At 37.5% G+C, this 25,732-nt stretch overlaps 7 protein-coding genes across 7 annotated transcripts; 3 read left to right on the forward strand and 4 right to left on the reverse strand.

Moving 5' to 3' along the window:
- Positions 1–243: 243 nt before the first annotated feature.
- Positions 244–1,887, forward strand: MELLADRAFT_105166 (uncharacterized protein; the record flags this gene model as incomplete). The annotated part of the gene is made up of 4 exons (XM_007408337.1): positions 244–387; positions 461–573; positions 719–1,685; positions 1,765–1,887. 4 exons carry the CDS (start codon positions 244–246, stop codon positions 1,885–1,887), a joined length of 1,347 nt encoding a protein of 448 aa, XP_007408399.1.
- Positions 1,888–7,391: 5,504 nt separating this feature from the next.
- Positions 7,392–8,039, forward strand: MELLADRAFT_105167 (uncharacterized protein; the record flags this gene model as incomplete). The annotated part of the gene is made up of 3 exons (XM_007408338.1): positions 7,392–7,563; positions 7,625–7,664; positions 7,754–8,039. 3 exons carry the CDS (start codon positions 7,392–7,394, stop codon positions 8,037–8,039), a joined length of 498 nt encoding a protein of 165 aa, XP_007408400.1.
- Positions 8,040–10,311: 2,272 nt separating this feature from the next.
- MELLADRAFT_124551 (uncharacterized protein) lies at positions 10,312–10,850 on the reverse strand (the record flags this gene model as incomplete). Its single annotated transcript, XM_007408469.1, has 2 exons — positions 10,312–10,709; positions 10,778–10,850. 2 exons carry the CDS (start codon positions 10,848–10,850, stop codon positions 10,312–10,314), a joined length of 471 nt encoding a protein of 156 aa, XP_007408531.1.
- A 1,228-nt stretch (positions 10,851–12,078) lies between these two features.
- On the reverse strand, positions 12,079–13,928 carry MELLADRAFT_47836 (uncharacterized protein; the record flags this gene model as incomplete). Its single annotated transcript, XM_007408468.1, has 6 exons — positions 12,079–12,666; positions 12,738–12,999; positions 13,126–13,238; positions 13,313–13,398; positions 13,466–13,573; positions 13,729–13,928. 6 exons carry the CDS (start codon positions 13,861–13,863, stop codon positions 12,369–12,371), a joined length of 1,002 nt encoding a protein of 333 aa, XP_007408530.1.
- An 884-nt stretch (positions 13,929–14,812) lies between these two features.
- On the reverse strand, positions 14,813–16,955 carry MELLADRAFT_47841 (uncharacterized protein; the record flags this gene model as incomplete). The annotated part of the gene is made up of 10 exons (XM_007408467.1): positions 14,813–15,188; positions 15,269–15,401; positions 15,497–15,626; positions 15,703–15,784; positions 15,868–16,027; positions 16,099–16,172; positions 16,259–16,338; positions 16,420–16,559; positions 16,667–16,731; positions 16,832–16,955. 10 exons carry the CDS (start codon positions 16,909–16,911, stop codon positions 15,092–15,094), a joined length of 1,041 nt encoding a protein of 346 aa, XP_007408529.1.
- Positions 16,956–18,591: 1,636 nt separating this feature from the next.
- On the reverse strand, positions 18,592–19,407 carry MELLADRAFT_55663 (uncharacterized protein; the record flags this gene model as incomplete). Its single annotated transcript, XM_007408466.1, has 2 exons — positions 18,592–19,095; positions 19,163–19,407. The coding sequence occupies one exon, from the start codon at positions 18,961–18,963 to the stop codon at positions 18,631–18,633; it is 333 nt and encodes a 110-aa protein (XP_007408528.1).
- A 3,770-nt stretch (positions 19,408–23,177) lies between these two features.
- MELLADRAFT_71499 (uncharacterized protein) lies at positions 23,178–25,278 on the forward strand (the record flags this gene model as incomplete). Its single annotated transcript, XM_007408339.1, has 3 exons — positions 23,178–23,682; positions 23,762–23,821; positions 23,896–25,278. The coding sequence occupies 3 exons, from the start codon at positions 23,324–23,326 to the stop codon at positions 24,536–24,538; spliced, it is 1,062 nt and encodes a 353-aa protein (XP_007408401.1).
- Positions 25,279–25,732: the final 454 nt, after the last annotated feature.

The raw sequence follows: 25,732 nt of genomic DNA on the forward strand, positions 1-25,732 counted from the left end.
AAGTTCAAGAATGTGAGGACGCCCAGGGGAGTATGATTGATGAAGGGTTTTTGTTAAATTCGATTTGATAGGGTTTTCATTTTGATTAAAGTGTTTAATTTTGTATTTGGTTTTCCAAGTTTCTACAAATCAAATTCCAACGTCAACTTCAACTTCAACTTTCTTTCTTTTCCCTTTCCAACCCATTTCAACACTTCACTCTCAATCAAATCGAGAAATCCTCAACCATCTTAAACAATCATCATGTCTTGGTTCTCAATCCAAGCACCACCATCCTCAACTTCTTCCACACTTACTTCACCACCTTTATCTGCTTCCGTCAATACTATCAATCCAGTCACATCTCGTTACCCCGATCAATCCCTTTTCGGAACTCTTACAGATGAGGTTAATCAATCTTACTTTCATTCTCTTCACACTAAACCCGTACTGATGACCATGGTATCGTTTTCTTGTAAAGGATACGGCTTGGTTAGCTCAATCGTCTGGCTTTGTGACTGAGACTCAAACCTTTTATATCACCTTACCGGGTGGTAAATTAGTAATGTGTCAAGTCATTCATTCTGCTGTTGGGTTCGTTTTTCTTCATTTGTTTCGATGATTACTCGATCGTGTTTCATATTCATCTTGTCTTTAAAAACATTGAACTTTCTGTATTCGTCGACTCCTGATCCTAATAAAAACAATCAACTGACCATTGGCCTTTTGATTTGTTCAGTCTTTGGTACCCGCAGATTCAATTTACTTTTCGTTACTACGATCCTGAAACCAAAACTCACGTATGGAAATCGACCAATGTCACGAATTTCAAAGTATCACCACCATCGAATTCGAAACCTAAAGTCAACTACGATCGTCGATCATGCAAATCTGATCAATTTTCAATCTTACTCGATCCATCTCAACCCAATACTTATCATGTAAACGGTCAACATGACAATAATGTATCATTAGATTTTAGTATCACTCAATTATCTGGTGTACCAGGTTGGAAATTAGGTCATGATGCTCAAGGTGGTTTTACTTATTTTGGTAATTCTAATGGAAAGAAACCACAAGTTGGAAACAAACCTGACACGACGGCTGGATCAGATGGATATGTGGTACATCGATTCTGGCCTCGTTGTACTTTAACTGGAGAAATCAACATTGATGGTCAACGAATTCAACTTGATACCGGTCGTGCTATCTTCATTCATGCAGTTCAAGGTATGAGACCTAATCTCATTGCTTCTCGTTGGAACTTTTGTAATTTTCAATCGGTTCCTACTGGAGGTGAAGAAGAAGACCAAGGTGTGAGCTTAATTACTATGGAGTTTACTACCGTTCCTGGATCTTATTATGGTCCAGCTCAAACCATCACGGTCGATCGTGCTACAGTTCCTGACACATTACTTTCTGTGGCTGGTTCACCTCGTGCTCAGACTACCCATGAAGGTCCGTTTATGCTTGATTCGGATACTGGCTATCAAGCACCAGCAGGATTAAGTTTTGCTTGGAAAGGTCCGGTGATTGAAGGAGAAGGAGAATTGAAAGCTGGAGTTAAACTCGATTTGACATCATCTAGTACTACCAATTACGAAACGAAAGGTTTAATCGAAAAAGTGGATGTGATGGCTCAAATCCCTTATTTGATTAAGAAATTCGTTGCAACGGTGGCTGGTGCTCGTCCTTACATTTATACTGTGAGTTGATCCATTTCCTCTGTTTTTGAGTTTCTTTATGAGGTTCACTTCGATTATTGACTGAATTGATCAAATACAGTGGCATAATCCGGCTCAAGCTACGATTGAAATGCCTTCTTCAACGGAAGCTTCAGGTTCCAAGACGATTACCGTTGATGGATACATGTTCAATGTGTGTATCAAATCCTCTCCAACCTTGTGAAACTTCCAAACTGATGAGGTTTATCTTTTACAACTTGTTCAGGAGGCTACATTTATTTCTGATCTTTGAAAATCAGAACACAACAAAAAGGCGGTAGGTGATAGGTTCAGATGAGAAGAGAAACCCAATCAGTATTTTTCTTTACTCGCTTTAAAGCATCGATTTTTATTGCAATGTAAAGTTCATCCAACACAATTCTATAAAACAATCTTATTGTTGTACTTTTCATATACTTTTTCTTTCCAACAACAATTTGGCTATTCTTTCTGACATGTTTGATTTTGTGTTTGTGAATCCTGATGTCTTGCAAGGACAAGTTCAAATCACAAAGCACGGAGCCAAAACAAGCGAGACAAAGGGACTTTGTCCAGTTTATTATTTTCTAGTCAAGAAGCTCTACCAGTTGATCCCCTTCAAGCGAAGAAACTGACTAGAATCCATGGAGGTATTCTGATCTTCAAATATTTGGCATTTAATTCCAGATCTGAGAAGATGCCAAACCCAAGTATGTCTAAGGGTATTGCCACCAATGCTAGGTAGAGGTGTGAAAACATCAATGATTTGATGTTTGACCTTACGGACACGAGGCACCGGGTTGTGCTCAGAGCATCTCCAACGCGGACCTGTTCTGTAAACCAAATACAGACCCCCAAAAAATTGCGGGAAAAAATATGACAGCTGTATTTCATTTTCAGCTTTGTTGCGTCCAACGCGCACATGAGGTATAAGTTTTGGAGTCGTTTTGAGCTGCCCAAGTGGCCAAACCCTCACCCAATTGAGCCACCAAATAGCCATCAATTGGTTGGACAACAAGAAGATAGGACACATGTGGTGACTTTATCATCACATGGGCCAAATGCCTGTCCAATACTTGGCTAATACAGCTTGCTGTAAAAGTTCAGTTGGTACTCCAAATATGGAGTATAGTGGGTAGTGTCAAAGCCTTTGAAATTTCAGACGGGGTAGATGCCCTGAGAAATGAAAATGACCCCGCGGGATCATATTTTGAATGAGGGCTTGTTTCCCTCAGATCAACCTAATGATTTATCAGATATATATATATAATCCTCAAATCAAACTCAATGGCAATCAATAGACGCTGTCAGGCTCAGCGCCTCCGTCAGTAGCGCCAGCCTCAGCAACCATCTAGCACACAGGACTCTCTCAACACTCCCATGATTGAACAAGACAAAAATCATTCTAAAATTGCTAAACCAATCTACAAGACAGCACACCAGCTTGCTCACATCCACCAAAATTGGGAACAACTCAAAGTCTGCATTGAAAAAGCCAAAGCCTATTATATTAAACACTCACCTTCACCTTCAGTCTTGATTGAACATCACAACACCCTGCTTGAACTGTGTGAATACAATAATCTACTAAAGGAACTCAATCTCTCAAGCCGAGGATCATGCAAGATTGAAGCCTCAAAATCAGTAGCAAAGGCAGTGATGTCTCAAAAAATTGACGGTAAACCTGGTTTGGGAGGTGGACCTGGTCACGCAGCTCAGATTCAAAAGCAAGCAAGTCATCTGATAGATTACAATCAACTGATAGAACCATGTACTGGTAAGGCCAACCAGCATCCCTCAATGCTTGACAATCCTAAACTTTTCCGGATGATCACAGATTGGATTTCAGATGATCAGGTTGGCAAGGTATGTACATAGCTTTGAACTTAATTGCTGCTACATTTGATTTTAAAATGATGATTTGTCTGCTCAGATCACACCTCAAAAGCTTGCTTGTCATGTCAATGAAGAGATTTTACCTCAATTTGACAAATATTCCAATGATATTTCAGTTCCTACGGCTAATAAATGGATGCATAAGCTTGGGATACATGTTACACTTGTTTCTAAATGTATCTATTACAATGGTCACGAACGTGCGGACGTTGTTTTGAAGAGACAGGATTTTGACAAGCAACTCAATGAATTCAGCAAATGTGAAGTTGATTACACCGGAAATGAGCTAGATCAGATTGTGCACCCAAAACTTGAAGGCTCAACCCAAGAGATTGTTTGGATTTATCAGGACGAGTGGACTATTCACACAGGCAAGGAACCAAAATATGCTTGGTTGTCAGAGAAGGACTGCGCACTCAAACGGAAGAGTGAAGGAAAATTGATGCATCTTTCAGACTTTATTGAAAATAAACATGGTTGTCTTGTAATACCTCCAGAGGTGGACTGCACACTCCCATTCAAGGATGCTGCAGTTGTAATTTACCCTGGTAGTCAAGGTGATGCATGGTGGAACTGGCGTCAACTGATTGAACAGGTCAAAACTCGAGCAATTCCAATTTTTGAGTTTCTGAACCCTGGATGTCAAGCTCTCTTCATATTCGACTGTTCCTCGGCTCACAAATCTTTTTCTCATGATGCTCTTTGGGTTGAAAAGATGAACTTAGGATCTGGTGGTGTAAAACCTTGTCCTCAAGATACTATCATCCCTTCTGATGATCCAAACATACCTGCCAACCTGCGAGGCCAAATTCAGACAATGAACTTTCCTTCCAATTATACTGGTGTCAAGAAAATCAAAGATCAGCCCGACCTCAAATTAGCAGACCAACCAAAAGGAGTCCAGCAAATTCTAGCCGAACAAGGACTGTGGAGCTATCACAACCAACAATGCGCATTAAGAGGTCTCAAAGCCATGGTATTGAAGTGTGAAAATTGCAGACAAACCGGTTCTGCTAAAGACAAGATTCGTCAATCCGAAAGGATTATTGAAAATGCCTCCCTAGTTACCAAGTCAGTCAACTCGGAACCAAATGAAGCTTCATCACCCAACAACAACGTTCAAGATTGCTGTGCGTACAAGGTCCTCTCCAATCAATCCGACTTCAAAAACGAAAAGCCGGTGCTCCAGAAAGTTATTGAAGATGCAGGCCACTTGTGCATGTTTTTACTCAAGTTTCACTGCGAATGGAACCCTATCAAGCTTCTTTGGTGCTATATCAAACCACGTAAGCCATTTTTGACTACTGTATAAACCACACCAGTTCATTGATTTCATTGTTTACATCTTGATTTGGCTCTAGGATATCGTAAATTGAGTCACACTGCCAATACTATCCAAGAAGCTAAAACTCTATGGCAAACTGTGAGGACCACCTGTCCCCTTATCACCATACGCAAGTTTTTCAAGAAAGTTGATAAATTAAGAAGTGACCTAATGTAAGTTGTTCTGGTTTGTTTCAAACAGACAGACATAATCTCTTTGTATACAATCATAATATGTGAATTCATCCTGTAGGGCAAAAACAAAGGGACCCAATCCAAACGCGCAGGTCTACACTTCTCATCGACAAGTTCCGCTCACAGCGGCAACAGACGTCAACCTTTCCAATTGAATCACATCGAATCTCAAGATTTTCGATTTTTAGTAAACAACTCGGCACTCAAGCCAAAACAAACCCTCTGATCTCATAAAACAACTACACACCGATAGCAATAGGTCTGAACATCCAATGAATGATTTCTTGTGATCTGTCTTTATTTTTCTTTATTTTGTTGTTTTTGTATTTTTTATTGTTTCTCTCCAGGTATCATTAGTTTCTTTTTCTCTCAGCACTTGTCACATGCATCACATGAAATCTCAAAGTTTTAAGTAAACGACTTTGCACTTGAGCCAAAAATCACACCTCTGATCTTTTAAAAAAACTACACATCTCCAATCTCTAAAAACACTGCCCATCAATAGCAATGGGTCTGAACATCCCATAGCTGTTCTTGCATGCTCTTAATGTCAAATCTCATGCCAGAACTTCGGATTTTCAAAAAAAAATGAAAAAAATAAAAAAATAAAGATAAAAATAAAAATAATCCGTCATCAGATTCTTTAAAAAAGCTATACATAGGAAACGACTGGGTTAAGGATCATGATTCTGCTTTCAAATGCTCAAAAAGTTGAGATTGGAGCGAGAACATTGAATTTTTAAAAAGACAATGAAAACAAAAATCTGTGATCGGATCCAAAAAAAAAGCTATGCATGGGAAGCGACTGGGTTTAGGATCATGATTCTGTTTTCAAATGCTTGAAAAGTTGAGATTGGAGTGAGAACATTGAATTTGAAAAAATGGAATATCGCGCCTGAAATTTGGCTGAAATTTCAAAGGCTTTGACACTACCCACTATACCAACCGTGTGAAAGGTGTTTTGCTGGAAAGTCAAACTCACACACATGGTGAGCTGTCAACTATTCAGACCGCGCTGCATGGTCATTTTGTGACCAAGGTCGGTAAACATAACATACAGCTTACGTGTGTACGTTTACCAACCTGTGTTGGAGATGCTCTAACTACACACGCAGGATGTGTAAGTTGTTTTTGGTTGGCTACGTGATATGCAATACTGATTTTGATGTACAGCTGTTGTGAAAATCATCAGTAAGTTTTGAGGTCATGTGTGTTGCCTGGGGCTGTGACCCGGCCCTGAGTGGGACAGGGCAACCCCAGGGCATTGCCCGGCCTGTGGCAGACCCAATGGGATCCAGAAAACACTCAGGGGCAACCAGGGCACAACCCACATTGATTATAAGTGCTAAAAGGGGCCATAGGGGGGATTTCTGGCATTTATTGCACATCTAGGTGTATGAAATTGTATATAAACCTTATATCAGCCTACTCAGAGCTTGGAAAGAGCCATGGGGCCCAACTGATCAGAAGGCAATTTTTTACATCTTTCAACAAAAGAAATGATGGCACCCAGGCAGCCTGGTCTGTCTGAGGTGCCCACAGGGCTTTTATGACTCTTATTAAGTAGGTTTTGGTGTGTCAGGGCACATACTGTCTGCTTGCAGAAAACAGCAGGCACAGTCGGCCGGGCGGGGCCAGGGTTGGGTCACAGCCCTAGCATTGCCCAGAAACCTAGGGTTTGATCTGTGGTCCAAAACCCCTTTTTTCTCAATTTCTCAAGCCTAAACCTTATTTAGGTTCCTCTAACTTTATTTGTTATATCTGACATTCTTGAACGGTTCTTTGATTCATACATCTTGATTCAAGCAATCAAGTTTCTTTAGCATGGTGTGTGCTGCCTTTCAGTTCCACCTCAATTTAACTGACCTCCACCTGCTGCCTCCTTGAGTGGCCACTTCCACACTCACCTGTGCACACTGGAAAGCACCCAATGTATAGGATGATACAGACTCCTGTATCATCACATGTACTTTGAAAATCGCCTTATAGAATTAGCTAGTTGCTAGCTGCTGCTAGGGTAACTTACAACACCCAACAAAATTTGCTAAGTCCCCAGTTCCACAAGGGGATCCCCTTTGCTCCCTCATGCACTTAGGGTATCCGGCCCTTGCAGGCTCAGCCCAACCCAAGACAGAGTCATTCTTGCTTGAAAAATGGCAGTGGCACTTTTGACAAACACTTTAGCTCATGAAAGCATGTATTTTTTTTGAAATGCCCCATGGTACTTACACAAAAACACTGAAAACATAAAGTTGAAACTAGGATCCGATCCCAGCTTGTGCAGCAGTCAGCTTCATGAATCAGACTATCCTGAGGCTCAAGACGTGGATACAACAAAAATGTCAAAGGGATGAGATAGAAAAACTTAGTGGAGAGGCTTACTGCAAGAATTATGATGACAAATGGGATAGTGATTCAGAAAGCCTTGAACCTGAAAAGGGACCCATTCATATGTCCCAGACACCTTGTTGGTCATGATCTCCTCATTCATGTGTGTTTCTTGCCGGATACTCATCTCAATATTTCAGTCAACAAATGTACCAGCCTTTGTGGACTAGCTGTCTGTGGGTCAGTGAAGATTATTATGTTCAACACAACCTGATGATGAACAATACAATACAGCCTGCCAATCTGATCTAGTTTTGTCACAAAATCAGGGCTCTTTATTTTGCACCCCTGAAATCTGCATACCTAGAAGACGGCAAACCACATTCTGATGAAGCTCCAGAGATAGAACAACTTTCTGAACTTTCTGAGATTGAGCAATCCCATGAAGAGTCTGGCATGACACAATCTACTAAGATAGAGCAACCTTCTGACACAGAGCACTGCACTGCTTGGCCTAAGTGGTCCAAAGCTCACAGCACCCCTTATACCACTATACCTGGCTTCAAGACTATCTCAAGCCCAAAAAGCCTGTACTGTGTTGCCAATAGTCCATGAATATCAATATCATCTCCAGAACTTTGAACCATGATTTTGAAAGGATCAATGATGTACCATTGCTTTGATAAAATCAAGTGTTGATCCTTCCCAAACTTAAAGCTATATGTCACAAGCAAATCATTGCCTCCCTAGATGCATTGAGAAATGTAACCACCAAAATCAAAAGCTCAGTTTTTGAGCAACATAAGGAACTCCATTTATATGTGTATCAAATGGTGCACAAGAACCGGAAGTTACTTACCAGCTCTGATTGCATATCAATTTTTACACATCTACCACAAGAGGAGGTGGCTCTTGTAGACTGAAATATTTGTATGGATATCTCTGTCTAGAATCTACTTTTGTTTTGTCATCAACTCTTTTATTGCAAATTTTTCTTTCTATAGAGTCATATCCTGACATGAGTGCAATTATTCTTGAAGAAGAGTCTGTATATATATGTACCTTTCATTGTTCAATAGAGACTTTGGCAAGGCTTTTTGACAATATAGTCATTCTTCCAAATCACCACTACATATGCCTTGCACATACCAGACACAATGAAGTACTGGGGACCATTGATGGATGTTTCAGAATTTGCTGAAAAATGTATGAATGGGTTTTTGCAAAAATTCAAAATAAATCATTAGCTGTGTGAGTGACTTGTCTGCAAATATGAATAAACTGCAAATGTTCACTGATCCTGTGTTGGCATATTTGCATAGAGATGGCACCATGATGACTAAGTTGTGTGCACTTCAGCGGTTCACAGAGGACTTTTTGAGTATAGTGGAAGCCTTGCTTTTGTCAGGGCAGGATGTGAAATTTGGTTGGCTTCAAAGGGGGGCCAACCTGTGGCTCACATCACAATGGCCCAAGCCTGGCAGGCATCAGTGATTTTCTGACAGTGAGAGTCCAACTCAATTTGGGATGTTATATCTGATAATGGATGGAAATTTCTCAAAGAGTATTTTTTATATGGATCAAATATATCTCTGAAGCAAATCAACCTATTATCTTGGGATCTTCATTAGTACGTGTGAAGAGGGAAGTTGAAGGATGGTATGATTTAAAAGCCATAATGAAACATATGAAAACAGACAGAAATGGACACCCATTGTCCTTGGATCTCATTTGGCTTTTGGTAGATTTGTGGTATGATGGAATGGGCCATCCTGAGTTCAATGGTACAGAACCACCATGTTTCATGGTTCTTCCTCCACAAAGAGAGTATATACTACTAAGACTTAGTCAAAGAAAGGGAAAAAAAGATTGTTGAGATACTCATATCATCCTTAAATTCAAAGACAATCCACGAGGCTTATTGGGCCTTGTGTGTGGTGGCCTATGGATGAAGGGTGTGTGAGCTGTTTGGCATCCAGTTATCATTGGTAAGGGTAGTTAACATAGGGTGTAGGCATGGCTGTCATCCGAGTGAATTGGTAGCTTGGCATATGGTTGCTAGTGCCGAGAAGCGTCAAATCCCACACCGGATATTTATCAAAAACTACACTTCAAGACAAGATTTGGTTATGTTGTAGAAACCAACTAAAACAAGAAGTTCAAATATTGAATTTCCAATGACATATCTGGATTGCCATCAATGTCAGGAGTCCAACAGTATCCTTGGCTCCCAAATTCAGTGAGTTTTGTGGCTCGGCCTCAAGTTGGCAGAGTAATACTCGCTGGTCCGACCTTTGACGCTTCTCGGCACTACCAACCATAGTTAGTTTTTTGGGCAGGGTTGGGTTTTCTTTCATTCTGAACTCTCTCCATTTTGTATTCTTATTTCTCCTCTCCTACGCCTAGTAAGACAAAGCTGAAACTTTGAAGAAAAACAAGGATTTTTAAGTTGCTCAAATTGCTACTCATTACAAAAATGTCGTAAGAGCTTGTGTGTAGAAAAGATCAAACAAGTTCAAGATAACAAAAAAGAAATCATCATTTGTGTTATAATACAAAACTTTGAAAACACTCATATGCATTGTCCTTTTCTGGGCTGAGAGAGTTTACAAACAAAAGAATAGAAACACAATTTTTCCTCTGAACTAAACAGCGGAAGAGAAGTGATGTAAAAAGAAGTCAATGATGATCAAAAATTGAAGCTCAGAGCACCACCAATGTTCACTATATGAAGAAAACCATAACAAAATTGAGAACCTGGAAGCTTTATATAGTGGCATTTGACCTTTGTAAATAAGAATTCTATTTAGTGAAAGCCAATGTCAGTGAAAACCAAGGCTTGCAGAGTCAAGTATCACTGACTTTTAAGGCTTCCTGTGGTAACCGTTCATGCAACAAACTCCTTTTCTGGAGAGCTCAAGTCATCAGATGTAGACCGCTTTTGCAAAAAATTGTAAGTGGTAGGAAGTGGAATAAACTGTCCACCACGATTATAACCAAATACATTCCCATGTCTAAACATTGGGAACTGTTGATAATATCTACCGAGTGGTGCAAGTCCAACTAAACCGTTTGGGTATTGTGGTGCGATATTGAAGCGAAATCCAGTAGGAAAGACATTTGATGGAACGGAAATTTGTACTCCGTTATTGTAGATAAAGTAGTTGTTATTAAATTGGTATAAAGGGTTATTGTTATAAACGGGTAAACCAAAGGTGCTGTAACTGAACAGGCCACGCTGGAAATTGAACTGTCTGGTGGCCAGATGCTGGGTACTAGTTTCTTCTACAAATAAAACAAAAGTATTGGTCAGCTCTGTGAAAGAAGGATATGTAGATCTTTGTCATATGTACCTTGTTGACCAGCAGTAGAGTGTAAGGCAATGAGGAATGCAAAGACATCAAAGTACATTTTTTTAACAAACATCTTGCAAGAGTGTTGAGTGAATACGATTTGCAAAGTAGGCGAGAGTGAGTTATATAAGATAGATAAATTCTGATAGATGCGCGAGTAAGCTGAAGAGTTGTTGGTTGAGATTGATTTATGGATATCTATGACCACCCTTCATAGGTTTTTCTTTCACGGTGAGGTGAGTGGCTTTTGCCTGAGATCCTCACCTGTCAGCTTGACATTGTGCTCAGAGCCCTCCATTTCGGCTCGGATGGAGCTGATGAATGAAGCCTGGTTCAATAAGACATCCCTCAAAATTTCCTATTTACTTACCACTCACATATCCAAATGTCGCTCGGAGCGTCGGCGCGACTGCAGTGCAATACTTTTATACATATCTCTCGACCAAAGATCAATCGCGGGTGTTGGGCTGAATATGGAAGCGTGCCAAGACCTCAGCGTGTTGAAGTGAATTCCTTGGATCTTTCCGTTTTGACAGCTTCACCCTCGGAGACGCAGACGTATCCTTTTGTCGCGTAATTGGGGGCAGTGCAACTTGCACTCAAGTCGCTTGGAGCATCGAAGATAGGCCGGGTCCACAACTCCGCCCTGGACAGGAGCAAATCACAGGGTACACGGAAACTAACTCATGAATCATACCTGGCAGCGGAGTGCTACGTAGCACCGGTTGCAGGCCCAGGAAGAGCTTGGTGCTTGTTAACCGTCAAAGTCCTCAATTGACTTGATCGTAATTATACATCTTGACTCTGAACTATTTCCTTCGAAATCATATCTATGTTATTCTCAAGATCCTTGACACTTCACAATGGCAAAGATTGTAAAATTACCGTATTATAAGCCGTTTGCGCCCAAAGAATGGATCATGAAATGCTTCAGATTTTTTTTTTACAAAAAATGAATCTGCTTCTCAGGTGGGTTTTTCTCAGTGCGTTTTAAAAATTTGAAAAAATTGAGCAGGATATTTGATGAATGAGTATCAGATCTTGTTGCTCTACCAGAAGCATGCAGCTCGAACAAATAATGAATCTCGGTACGACTCTGTATACAATCCTCAACAGAATCAGCTAGAATCATCTCGCTTGAAAAAGCCCAAAGGAGTAAATACCAAAGCAATCTCAAAGCCTTCCAACCTGCCAAATTGGTTTCAATACATACTTACTCAAGTTTTTATACTTGATCATTCAATTTCTCTTGAATCATCAAACCATCCTCTTCTTTAACCCTTCTCCTCAAGTTTTCTCTTACCAAAAAAAAATCTCATTGATGAAAGGAAAAAAAAGATCTAATAGAAAAAAACCAGATCAACACACAAAAAAAATCAATTGAAAAACCAAAAGAAAAAAGAAATTTTTCCTTTCAAAGCTTTCAAAAAAAATCAATCAAACTATCTTTGGAAAAAAATAAGCCTTTTATAATTTCTAGTCAAAGATCTTTTTGAGATTACATATACATCTCATCTCATCAATTTGCACACTCTAATTTTTTCCAAATCCAACTTTTATCCATCCATCCATCAATCCATCAATCCACTAACTAATGCTTAGGACCGGTAGTAGGTGGAGGTGGATTGTACACCAACTTTCGACTTTTAATACCAGCCCATTTAAACCTCTTGACCCAAATACTCAAAGCCGTCAAAGTAGCCAAGATGATCACCGATTGTAATCCCATCTTCTTTCTTTGATCTAATTCAGGTTCAGCCGTCCAAGCTAAGAAACTTACGACATCTTTAGCTAATTGAGATGTAGTGGCTGGAGTCCCATCTGGGTATTCTACTACTCCATCGTACAAGACTCGAGCCATACCGATCGCACCACCTGGGAAATAAGGACTGATGGATCCCACACAACAAGATAAGCGATCTGAAGTTCAACATAAGACGCAAAGAAAACAAGTACTCACTTGTAATTCAGTCCTTCTCTGATCTGTACACCGGCTGGTGGATCCACATATCCAGTTAACAAAGCCATCACATAATCAGCACCACCGTGTCGAGCTTTGACCATCAAACTTAGATCAGGTGGTAAGGCTCCTGCATTGGCTGATCTAGCTGCTTCTTCATTCGGATAAGGTTTTGGCATATAATCTGAAAGTTTTCCTGGTCTTTGAAAGTTTTTGCCTTCGTCATCTGGTCCATCTTCGTACTCTACTTCACCGGCCATAGCTATATTGAATGTTGACAAAAGGTTATATTAGTGTTTTGGTTCAATCCTTATCGTTGAGATCGGATTCATGTGATAGCCTTCTTAGGGATAGAAAGTGATGTTTGCATTGGGGTTTGATCACTTACCTTTGACTTCATCGACTGTATGTGAGACACCGACCAAGTTTCTCCAAGCGATCCGATCGAGTGAGTGGCATGCAGAACAAACTTCACGGTAAACTTGATACCCACGACGAATGCTAAAAGACGGAAACAAAACCAAGACCTCCAATCAGTTTCCCCAAACCCACGTCCAAGTGATGATTATACGTACGCAGCATGATCAAAGGTTTCAAAAGGTCCTTTGTGAGCCCAAGGATAACTAGGAGCATGAAGTCCGTGTTCAGCAGCAGTCATAGCCTAAAACCCGATCCAAGGTTTGGTCAACTGGTTGTGTGAAACTCAATCGATCAAGTTCATCACTCACTTGTGCTTCCGAAATAAATGGAACACCGTATAACTGAGTGTACCATGTTAAAGAACCAGCAGCAAAGACAGATGAGACCACTGCAGCTGTCCTTGAAGTCAAGACCGACTAAACCAACCCCCCCCCAAAAAAAAGATATTGTACCAAATCTCTTGATCAGTTTTCTCTTTCTTCAATCATCATATATATATACTGAATTCCAAGTTGTCTAACGAAAGATGATCGATTGATAAGTTCGGTTTAATGAAGAAGTTTGAACTGACCTCTGCTTTTGAAAAAGTAGTATTAGTGGAAATTGAACGAGACGAGAATCGAGGTAAATGACTCGTGAGTTGATGACGTGATGCTTGAGATTTTAAGATGTTTGAAAATGGAATTCTAGTTGAGAAAGCCATCATAGAAAGTTAATTGTTTGTTTCTTTCTTTTCTAATTAGATGCTCGTTGGTTGGTTGGTTTGGTTTGGGTTGGATTGATAGCTATCGATCGGGTCGGTTGAAATCGGGTCAATTCTTGATACATACTTGGGTATGTCACTGGTCTGTTACTTGTCAGTGAAAGATCACACGTTTCCTGATCGACCCATCCCAGCGAGTGTTTTGGAAGCTCTGGTTCTCTCAAACTCACCTTAACTCATACCTCACCATTTCATCAAAAAGGAGAATCCCATTGCACCACCTCAATCAGACATATCTTTTCATGTATCTTTCCCTCATCAAATTCATCTGCTAAAATCTATGGCACATAGAATAATAGACAAAATAGATTAACCAATCATTAGGTGACCGTGTTATGTAGAAGTAGTCAATCTATTCACCAAGTGAATTCAAAATATGCACCAACCAAAAGCAAAACAAACAGCTCAATAAGTTAATAAAATATATTGATTAAATTCTTATTTCTCTAAAGAGACGAAGAAATAAAGAAGACAAGGATATTTACAAAAGTATGAGCTATATAAATGCTAGAATAAAAGGACTAAAGGTAAAATACCAAACAAAGTTCAAAATATAAACAAATAAGAAGTAAAAAAATGCATATATGTATGTTGAAATTGAAGCCTAAACCTTAAGACCAGATTTTTTGATAAGAAAGTCATTTCATCTTGCAAAGAAAGGTCAAAACATAAGAACAATTCAATTCATTGACCCATTAACCTGCGGCCCCAATTCAGAATTCTTGAGATCTGAGCTTTTTATATACACGGCTTCTTACATTATGATATCCGTAGACAGTTGTTCAAACTCCTGATTAGTGTTCAATGACGTAACGGTTTTTTATCAACTTTCAACCAAGAATTCTTTGTATGGTTATCGATTTCTTTCCCTTAAGACTTTAACATATTTTCAATAATGTTCTCTTAAATTTTATATGATCATGATATATACAATCAGTAGGAACTATGTATCAGATAAAATAAACCCTTCTTTTGGGGGAGGGTTTGATCAATTTTTTTAAAACTTTTCAACTCATTAAAATAAATCCGATCCATCCAGAAAAAACTCCCAAAACTTCATTAAATCTTGATTCAAACCCACACCAAAGAAGAAAAAAAACCCAATCATCTCTAAACCTTCAAACACCCAACCCCCAAGCTTTTCATTCCAAAAAGACAACCAACTTTGATTTTATTTTTTCTTAGCACTAAGTTCCACAGCTATTTTAAAACAACCCAATAAACCAGACAACTGTAATTTCTCACTACCACCCGTCGAAAGTCTATACCTAACCAAACCCCCACCAAAAAAAAGAAATCCATCAATTAAGAAAAGTATAAGAAGAAAGGGTTTTGGGGAAAAACTTACTCGATTTGAGAAAGTTGATCTAAAAGATAAATTTGAGCCAAGTTACCTAACTCAACTGTTTTGAGAAACTCGTAAATACCTAAAATTATGTCTTGGAGAGCTAGACCGAAGTTCACTTTGATGTCTTGGATTCCTAGAACCTCCCAAAAAACCCCAAACCAAAAAAAAATCAGAAATGAATTAAACGATTTTGAGTTTTTTTTCTGGAAGGGGAAAGGTTTTTTTTACGTTTGAAACTTGTTTGGAATTCTTCATTCATCATGCTTTTTACTATATCTTCAATTTGTTTAGGATGTGGACTACCTGTACATTCGTAAACTGAATCTTCATCTACTTTTCCATAACCTGAATGACATGCCTATTCAATCCCCCCATAAAAAAACATTAAAAGACTTGATAAATTGGGTTTATTAGATGAAGGTTGTGTGACTTACTTGCATTACATTTAAAACTCTTCTCATATCACCTTTACACAAGTTCAACAAAGCTTTTCTACCATCTTCAGTAACGACCAAACTAATTCCCCCCCAAAAAAGAAAAATCAATTCCCAAACCACCAAAAGCGTTCAAAAAGGTTTTAAGGGTTTTTTGAAAGTTACTTTTCTGAATCAATCACTTGTCCAACCCTACGATCTACTTCTGGTAAATCTAATGGACCGAATCTAAACTTTGTACATCTTGATTGGATAGCTGGACTGATCCGATTAACGTAATTACAAATTATACAAAACCTAACGTTTTTGGTGTATTGTTCGATCACTAAACCCGTAGAAAGAACGAAAATGAAAGTCAGGATTCGTAAAGGTTTTAAAGAGAGATTCGGGATTGACCTCTTCGTAGGGCTGATTGAGCTGTTGTGGTCATTTGATCGGCTTCATCTAGTATGATTAATTTGAAACCAGAACTAATACAACACACACATCCGAATCGATCATAGTATTTCAGCTTCATCTGGTTTACAATTCAGATGATGAGAAGCAGAAGTGATACCTAAAGACCATTCTTGCACTAGCAAAGTTTTTAATCTGTTCACGAACCACCTCGATTCCTCTATCATCACTTGCATTCAACTACCAAAAAGACCAATCACCCACAGAAACTTATTAGAAAGATTAGAATGGATGAATCGAATGTGTAGGTGAATGACTAACTTCTAAAACATTGTTTTTAAAACTCATAGGAGTTTGGTATAATTGACGAGCAATAGCTAAGATAGTTGAAGTTTTACCTGTACCTGGTGGTCCATAAAATAAAAGATGTGGTAGTCTATTTGAAGTGATAAATTTTTGAACTTTTTAAATCATTTTCCAACAAAAAAGAAAAAGAAACGAAATTAGTCTTTCTTGCATAATTTTTTGGGGCGAGGAGGTGAAAGAATTGTTGAGGATAAAACGTTACTTGTATAGATTATGTCTTTGTGTGAAACTACTTCTTCTAATGTTGATGGTCTATATTTTTCTACCCTATTAAACCCCCCAACCAAAACGATTGATTAGATTCTTGTGGTGATAGTTTGGTTTGAATGGATTAAGAGGTATTGGTGATGGAGAGGAATAGACATACCATGGTAAGTTATCTTTTTGAGATTTTTCTGTTTCTGATTGGATTGATTCGTTTGTTGCTTTTGATTTTCCTTTATCCATGATTGAGGGTTGAGAAGTTGATTGAGAAGTTGAAGTGATAGTTCTGATGGTTTGAAGTTGAGTCGCGGTGTCACTGAATGAACTTAACTAATCAGTCGCGTCAACTTATGTAACCATAACTTAATCTCATCACTGTTACCTGTATCACCATCACATCACTCCAGTCACAGTGTAAAGTCAAAGCCATCCTTCATCAAAACTTCTCTTCCTCTTCCCCCAGTACCACCCAGACCAAAAATGACACCCACTCCCAACCTAAAATCAAAACTAAGAAAAAAGAAATCCGAAAAGCAACAAAACCCAAAACTTTCAGATACATTAAGTTCAGAAGACCTATTTGATCATTCAATCTCACAAGAAGAACAAGCCGAACGTTACCAATTCGGACCCAAATCAAAATCACATTACATTCAATCCATCACAACATACCAAAAAGTTATCCAATTAGAATCAACTCTCCATACCCCAAACCTTAAAAGATTATTCGATAGTTTTTTCAATTGTGGAAAACTTTTGGTACATTTTGGACTCACGTTTTGTGAAACCCATGATGAGTGTTTGAGAAGTTTGGTCGAAGGGGTTGGGTTTGGAAGAGAAGCTGTGAGGGTTATGGAAAGTTTTGGAGATCGATCGGAGTTGGTTGATGCTTGGTTTAATTTAGGTTCAAGTTTAAATAGTTTAGGTGAACTTCTTTCTACTTCTATTGGTTCGGATGGAGGTGATGAAGAGAAAAGTGAGCTGGTTTGGGATGAAGCTAGGGGTTTGTTTATGAAGGCTTTCGAGTTACAAAGTTTAATGTTTATGGAACAGTCTAAAGGAATTCAATCGGGTTCAGACATCGATGATCATTCTGGAGAAGAAGAAGAGGTACTTGATGTAGATGATGAGGATGGAAATCAGGTTTCGGTCAAAGAAAGCTTTGTGGTCACTCCTTCGGTTATGATTGATACATTGGTTTCATTAATAGATGTGCTTTTATCACTTTTACCAAACCGACTTGATCAAATCATTCCAGAACTAAATCAATACGGATCTGAACTTTTAAGAATCGGACAACTTTCTAAATCATCACCCATTCCGATAGACCAAGATCTTGAAGTTTCGAATTGTTTAATCAGTGTTGAATTATCGATTATTGAAAGTTCTTTGTCTAATTCGAATCTGGTAGGACTGAATGGGTTTGAAGATCGGTTGAAAGTCATCATGGAACAATTAAACAAACTTGAAGACTCTTTCAATGAAAAACAAAACTTACATCCAAGTTTTTTAGAATTCATTAATTTCACTAATAATCATTCAACACTCTGTACTACTTATAGTTTAGTTTTATTTGCATTAAATTCATTAACTTCATCCAATTTAGAACTCTTACAAACTTTATGTGAAAAAACTCAAAGCTTTCATGAACTGATCTTAAAACACTTGCAAGGATATCGAATCAAACCAATTCCCAAGCTTTTATCTTATCAAATCCCTTCAATGATCTCTTCTAGTTTATTAGGCCAATCAGAAACCCATTTACTTCTGTACTATTTATCGAATCAAACGAATGAAAAGCTTTTAAAAGATTCATTCGGGTTAGGTATTGAAGCCTTTAACCAAACCAAACCATCTATTCAACTTGTAATACATTCATTCGAACCTGAAACTATAAAACTTCAAGTGATTAAACCGACAATAAATGATACAAGAAACGATTGGAGTTGTAGAACGACCCGATCAGAAACGATCAAACAAATCATTCGTTTGAAGTTTCTGTATATTACTAGAGGAAAAGAAGGGATCAGGGAAGAAGAAGTCGTGGGCATTGTGGAAAGGGAAATCGGAACTCTTGTGAAAAGGTTTGGGGTTGGGAAAGATGAGCTCAGGAGGTTTTCGGATGAGTGTTTGGGTGATTTTGGTGGAGTGATGAGTGAGGGAAAAGAACAGGTTATGTGGAGGTGTTTGTTGAGGATGTGATTGGGGGTCTGGAAAGAAGAGGGGGTGCTTGGGTCGGATTGGAATGGGTGGTGAATTGGATGAGAATTGGATTGGAAGTCTTGGGAAGTTCATGGTTGATGTTTTTTTGAGAAATGGATTTGGGGTATATATATACACAACAAATGAAATTCTTGGAAATCAATTGCATTTCATGCCAAGTTTTTTTTGGAAAATGTTAAAGAAATTGGATTAGGAAAATCAAAAGTGAGTGTAAAACTTATAGATATTTATATTGTTTTGGAAGTTTATATTTTTTGGTTTTTTTTTTCAGAGAATTTGGAAGGACAATGTAACTTATGAGCCTCATAAAGCGAGCCTGAGTTTCTCAGGTTGGGTTGTTCTTTGTGGTTTTGCAGCTTTCATATGTTTCAGTATGTGTTGAGGAGTATTAATGTATTGCTGCATTTCAAAAATCAGTCATCCCTCATCTCTGTATCGTGGCCTTGCTGCCATTCCATTGTATCTCAGACATTCAAAAAAAATCAAAATTGAATTCTAATTTCAGTTTTGAACTGGATTTTAGCAAGCCAACACTTTGAATTTCTTTGATTTTCAGTGGATTAGGTTTTCTCAATGTCCAACATATAATCATTGTGTCTGTGTAGGGTTTGCTTGTTGACAAGTGCACACCGACTCCCTTTGAGGCAGAAAAGCACGTCATGCGGCAAATGCTACCCGGACACGGTGAATGATATGATAATATGGTGTTATTCAGAGATCTTATGATCTTTTTTTTGGTAGCTTAAGCAATTCATCTTGACCTTACAGTTGTTAAGATGGATTTTACAATTTGAATTTGATTGGTATCACTCATGTTTGAAAACTTGACTTTTTGTTGGGATCATTAAGGTCTGTAAAAAGTTGATTTTGTTGGGATGTTTCAAGAGTGAAATGAGAATTACAAGAAGTTTTAAGAATTAGACTAGGTAATTACAGATGATAAAAACGGTATATTAGTCAAAGGAAACCAATGTTGAAGATATAAGGTATACAAACACATTTGGAGAGGATTGAAGGGCTTAGGAAATGGTTCTTATCTTGTTTGGTCTGATTAATTTGACCTATCACTCTCAAGTACTATAGTCTGATACAACAGAGCTTGGTATTCTCAGGACGTCCTTGTAATCAGTGTTTGGTGCTTGAAGTTGTCTGGGTAAATGAAAATACCTATGGTCTTCATGGGATTAGAAAGTAGCAAGGTAATGTGATACTCTTCTATTTAAACAAGACCTACAAGTCAAGATGTGCAAAAGATGATAAGACATAAAGAGTAACACAGCCTGAGATACTCACTCAAGCTTTGCTTGGACTTGGTTCATGAAGGCTTGAGGATTTCAGATTTCAGATTTCACTGAAGCAGGTTTCAATTCCTCTGGTGCTGGCATGTTTAGAAAAGACTTTTTCAAGAGAAATGAAATATACATGTCCTTTCATGGCAGTGCATAGGTCCAAATTCTGGAAATCAGATCTTGACTCTAAAAAAACCTGAAAATGTACATATTTTGCTGGTAGGTCAGCCTTTTTTTCTCACCTTTGCTCCTACTTAGAGAATAATAACAACTCATGGCTCAGTCTCATTAGCCAATTCCATATCAAATTACATATGTAAACATATGCAATTAGACATGTACACATATGTAAACTAAGGCAGAGACTATTTCACAAGCAATAGACATCCATGAGTGAACATCACATGTGTATCACAGAAGTTACACTTGTGTAAAATAAATACAGCTCTTCCTAGAAAGATTGACAACTTTTTAGGAGAAAGTCATCTCCATAGCAGGCAAAATCAGAGAAACAACTTGATTACAGGTTCAATTTCTTCTGTAATCTTCCAATTAGCAGAGAGAAAAAACCTTTTGAAAGGCAAGGTTTTGCGTGTCAATGAGATCTTCAAAAGGGATCCATATTTGTTGAGATGGCTGTAATTAAACAATTATTATTACATACAAGAAAATTGTATGTAATAGAAGTTGAACCACAAGTTGAACATGTAGAATTTTCATGAAAATTCATCATCACCATTACATTCAACAAAATTATCAATAAACTTCATCAATCAGATCAGTAGAGTCCTTGTCCTCATTTCTTGGACATTGTACATTTCTCTAATTGATCAATCTAACTGTTGATGGTTGAAGTTCTTTTGAATACTTTTATTTTTGTCAAGAGTCAATCCTTGCAGTACTGCTCAAGTTATTAAAGGAATCCAATAACCTGAGAAAGTCTAAATTCACAGAAGTACCTCTGTATTAAGAGTTTATAGAACTTCAAGAGTAATATTTCCCTTGATGAACAAACTCTAGAGTAGACTAGAGTGTTGTTGGCTTGAGCACAAGACTAGACTGTAGTTTCTACTTATCATCCTGCTAGAAGATATTTTGTTTTGCATTAAGTCTTGGATTAGAACCAAAATTCTGTGTTGAGAGGTCATTCCAGTGAAGTCAGTGCTGATTTAATGACAATGCTTCTTTTACAAACTTATTTAGACCTTCAAATAAGTTTATTATTCAAAGCCTATTCTTTTGTGATTTACTAGCCCAAAACACTCTAGTAGCTCACATAGGCTGTTGACCCCCTTGCAAAATTTCCTTTCCATTGTGTTCACATGGGTTGGTTCCCTTTATCCTGGTTACCTACTACATTTGATGAACCCACTCACCCTTCTCCTTCATTATTTTTTTGTGTTTCATTTTTTTTTGTTTTGATAAAATTTTACTTAGGCTACGTTTGGCTGGTGCATTTTAATGCACATTAAACCAAAAATTACATTAAAAAAATAGTTGTTTGGCAGCCTTTTAATCCAAAATTTTAATCGATTTAAACACCCAATAATGCACCAATAATGCACTTAAAAATAATTGACTCTACAGTCGATTATTTCGCTGAAACGGTGCATTATTGGCTTTGGTTTACCTCGATCCCACCCAAAGTTGACCTTTTCAACTCGCTCATTGATCTTAAACATACCACTCTCCCACTTCCCTCAACTCATTCATCTAGACAAACTGTGTCTCAATTGTTATAAAAGCACGGATTAGCCATCTCTTCATTGTTGTCTGAAGATGAACACAAAGAAGTTGACATTTTTGAACCTCTAAACAGTCAGCTCTATAAGAACAAGAAAAAAATGAGACAACTGATGTTCAGACTTCTTCTTGGATGAAAGTGTGATTTGGACACAATCTTTTGAATCATTTCTGAGAAAGATCAAAATATCCCCTAAATCCATCAGAGTCGCACAGGCCCCACACTTTGCCTTGAAGATCAAGTCAAATTTTCTTACCTAAACCAAGGTTGGTGTTGAAGACTTCCAAACGTGAGTTGCATTAAAATGCACATTATTGACTAAAATTGAAATTTGGGATTTTAATTGCATTAATGCATTTGTGGCAACAAAATGCACTCAACTTTCAGGTACATCAAATTAAGACAACCCAGCCAAACATAGCCTTATTTTTGTCTTTTGTGTCTTTCTCACTTCTCAATGGATCATTCTTTATTTGGTTATTTTTCTCTTCAATTTTTCCCATAAAAAGTCTTCTATAGTATTGGTTTTTATGTTGTTTAAATTTATGTTCTTATTTTTTAGTTTCCTTTTTTATCATAATATATTATTATCCATTTTTTGTTTGGTTCATGTTTTTGTTAGTGTTGCAAGATTTTTGGTTATGTTTTTTTTTGCATGATTTTTCTTATTGGTTTGTTTCCGCTACCAACCCGTAGGTTCTTATATTTCATTCAAGCAATTTAGTCACTTGGTCTTGAGATTTGCCCAACCCATTTGATTGCTTTAATATTTTTATACTAAGGACTTTGTAAGTTTAATGATTCACGTTTCTAACAATTCTATTCGTAAGTAATCTAATAATATTCGCTAACAACCTTCTTCCTCCAGACCATGTTTCCTTCACAACATGTGATTATATATTTTGTAAACATGACAAATCATTACAGTGATCTTCACCTGGAGCCTGCTTTCCAGCTACATAGAACCTGATTTCCGGGGTCTTAGCCACCCCCACCAATGAAGAGTGTGTGTGTGTGAAGAATGAAGATGAAAGGAATTCCGAATGATGATATGTGTGTATGGAAGGAGATAGAGGTTTAAGGTTAAGATGTTTTTGACTGGTTAAGTGATAAATTTTTCTTAACAGATCGGAAGACCGAGTGGTTTATGTAAGAGTATGTACAGTTTCAAATCGAAATCGAATTGATTGAGAAAAGCTGAGAATGTATTGAACTTTAAAGTGAAAATATCAACACAATACTGACTAGTATTTGGTTTTCTTCATTCATTAATACATACTAACCATCCATCCATCACTTTATCATCAAGTCTTTAAACAAACTCTTTAATCTTCTTTACTTTCTTAATCTTTCAATCTTTACTTTTCTTATTATCTTTTGTAAAATCAAACCAAATCAAATGGCTAACCATCCATCAACTACAATCACTCCGATTCATTCTAATCTATCAATCGATTCATTTCATCAAATCAAATCATCATCATCAACACCATCTCCATCACCTTTACCTTCGTGTTCAACAACAACAACAACAACGTTTATCAAATTAACTAATTCATCAAACTCTAAATTACCTTTGGTTTATAAGGCTCAGGATGATATCAATCGATTCCAAACCGATCAAGATTTTATTAATCATATTCTTCATGCTGATGATCAGAATCGTTTAGAACCTTTTCTTGATTTGGATGACCATTCGATTCGGTCTAGATCGAGTTGTGCTTTATTGATTCGTGAGAAATTGATGTCGATTTGGAGGTAGGTCTTTTCCTTTCTTCTTTAACTTGTCTTGATCGACTTTTGAACTGATTTCGTTTGGTTCTTTCACTTTTTGTAGGTTGGTGGATCCTCGTAAGCCTAATAGACATCGTAGGTTTCTAGAAAGAACCAAATCAAAGTAAGTCATCCGTTCAACACCTTTGCTTTTCTATCCGTTTCCCATCTAAATCATTTTTGGTTTCTTTGAACCAGACTTAAAACATCTACATTTCAACAAGTTCATCAACTCTTACTATTCAATTCGATGATTGAAACCTTAAACAATTATAACGAGACCTTGAAACGATTCCAAAACAATTCATCAAAACTACATAGATGTTTGATTAAGTGGGATAAACTCAAGAGTAAAGATCAGTCCTTTACGAGTACTTCACTTGAGATCTCCTTGAACCTTCAACGCTTTATGGAACATATTCATACTTATTATCCTACTTCTTATCTTACTCTTCATCCTGATCCTGATCAAGAAGAAGAAACCGAAGAAGAAGTTGAAACCGAAGAAGTTGAAACGGAAGAAGAAACCCAAGAAGAAGAAGAAGAAGTAATAGCAGACCCAGAAGACCCACCCACCGCACCACATTCCTCAACCACAACCAAGAAGATCAGTCTAAGAGCTCATCTATTAATCCGATTTAAACTACATCAACTCAGAACGAATGCAAGAAAGTTTAATAAACAGTTTAGATTACATGAGAATGAGAAGATGGAATTGAAATTGATGGGAAACGAATGTATTTTTAAGATGGTTAAGGATGGAAAGGTCTTGTTGGAAATTAATGATTTGTTGGTTAAGTTTATACTTGATTTGGTAATCTTGAGAAAAAAGTCTGGGTAGATTGAGAAAGGTCTTGGGAAAGGTTGGTTGAGAGGTTCAGCTGGTTGGAGTGCGTACTGGGAACTGGAGGGTTTGGGATCGTTTTTTTATGATTTATGATTTCTTCTGTTCAGGTTTTGGTATCATAGGTTTCGTTCTTTGGTTCTTTGGTCTTTTGGTTTTGTGTGAAGAAAGAGGTTTGATGTGCAATTTATTTTGAATTTATGGTTTGGTTTGGTTTGATTTGATTTGATGGATTATTAATTATACTCACTCTTTGTTATAGTTTTGAGACTGTTTTTTTCTTTTCTTTCCTTTCCTCTCATAATAAGAAGATACCTGATTTTTTTTTGTGTGTGTGTGTGTGTGTGTGTGTTTTTTAGAAAAATCTTGAGATATGTTATATAACATCCAATGTATTTAAGAATTTTTTTTTGAGTCTTTTTTTTTGAGGATATATGTTTTTGATGAAGAAGGAAAAAATATCAGGAATTTTATTTTTTTATATACTGTGGTTTGGTTTTTTGATTTTACCCTTTTTGATTTTTTGATTTGATTTCATTTGATTTCATTTGATTTTAGTTTGATTTTGATTTTGATTGTTTTTTTCTTTCTTTTGGAAAAAATACATGGTGCTTTGTGTATTATATATAATGACATTTTTTTGCTGGTTTTATATATCAAGATGGTTTGTTGATCTGGTTTAGGAAAGATAAAGTGAGATCCTGAGGTTTTATTTAAGGTTTTATTAGAAACCTTTGAGTTTGACTGGAAGGAATCCAAGGAAATACAGTCAGGTTGTAGGTTTGGTCTGGTTAAACCTTGGGGTTCAAGCTCAGAATTAACTTTTTACTCAAAAGGGAGCAATAAGTAGTATCAGAATGACTGAGTCTGTGTCATGTAATGAAGAGATCAAGTTTTAGGGCATATGTGTTTAATTATTTCTTCTTTTGGCTTACACACTTGTATGTATAGTTGGTGGTGCCAAGATTTGTTTTGGTATATCCAGGTGAGTGTGAGTGAGTGTTGAAGTTTTTTGGAGGGAGAGGAGAGTACTTGGTTGTTATACATAGTTTGATTAAAGTGGTTGAAGACTCAGAAAACTCTGGTATACACCTATGAAAGTGGAGCACAAGAACTGTAGACTTGACTGATTCCTTTACTCTTTGCAATGTCAGGCTTCCATCAAGGAACTGAAATCATATGACCTTATGG

The sequence above is a fragment of the Melampsora larici-populina genome, assembly GCF_000204055.1.
Source record: "Melampsora larici-populina 98AG31 unplaced genomic scaffold MELLAscaffold_12, whole genome shotgun sequence".
Lineage (NCBI taxonomy): Eukaryota > Fungi > Basidiomycota > Pucciniomycetes > Pucciniales > Melampsoraceae > Melampsora > Melampsora laricis-populina.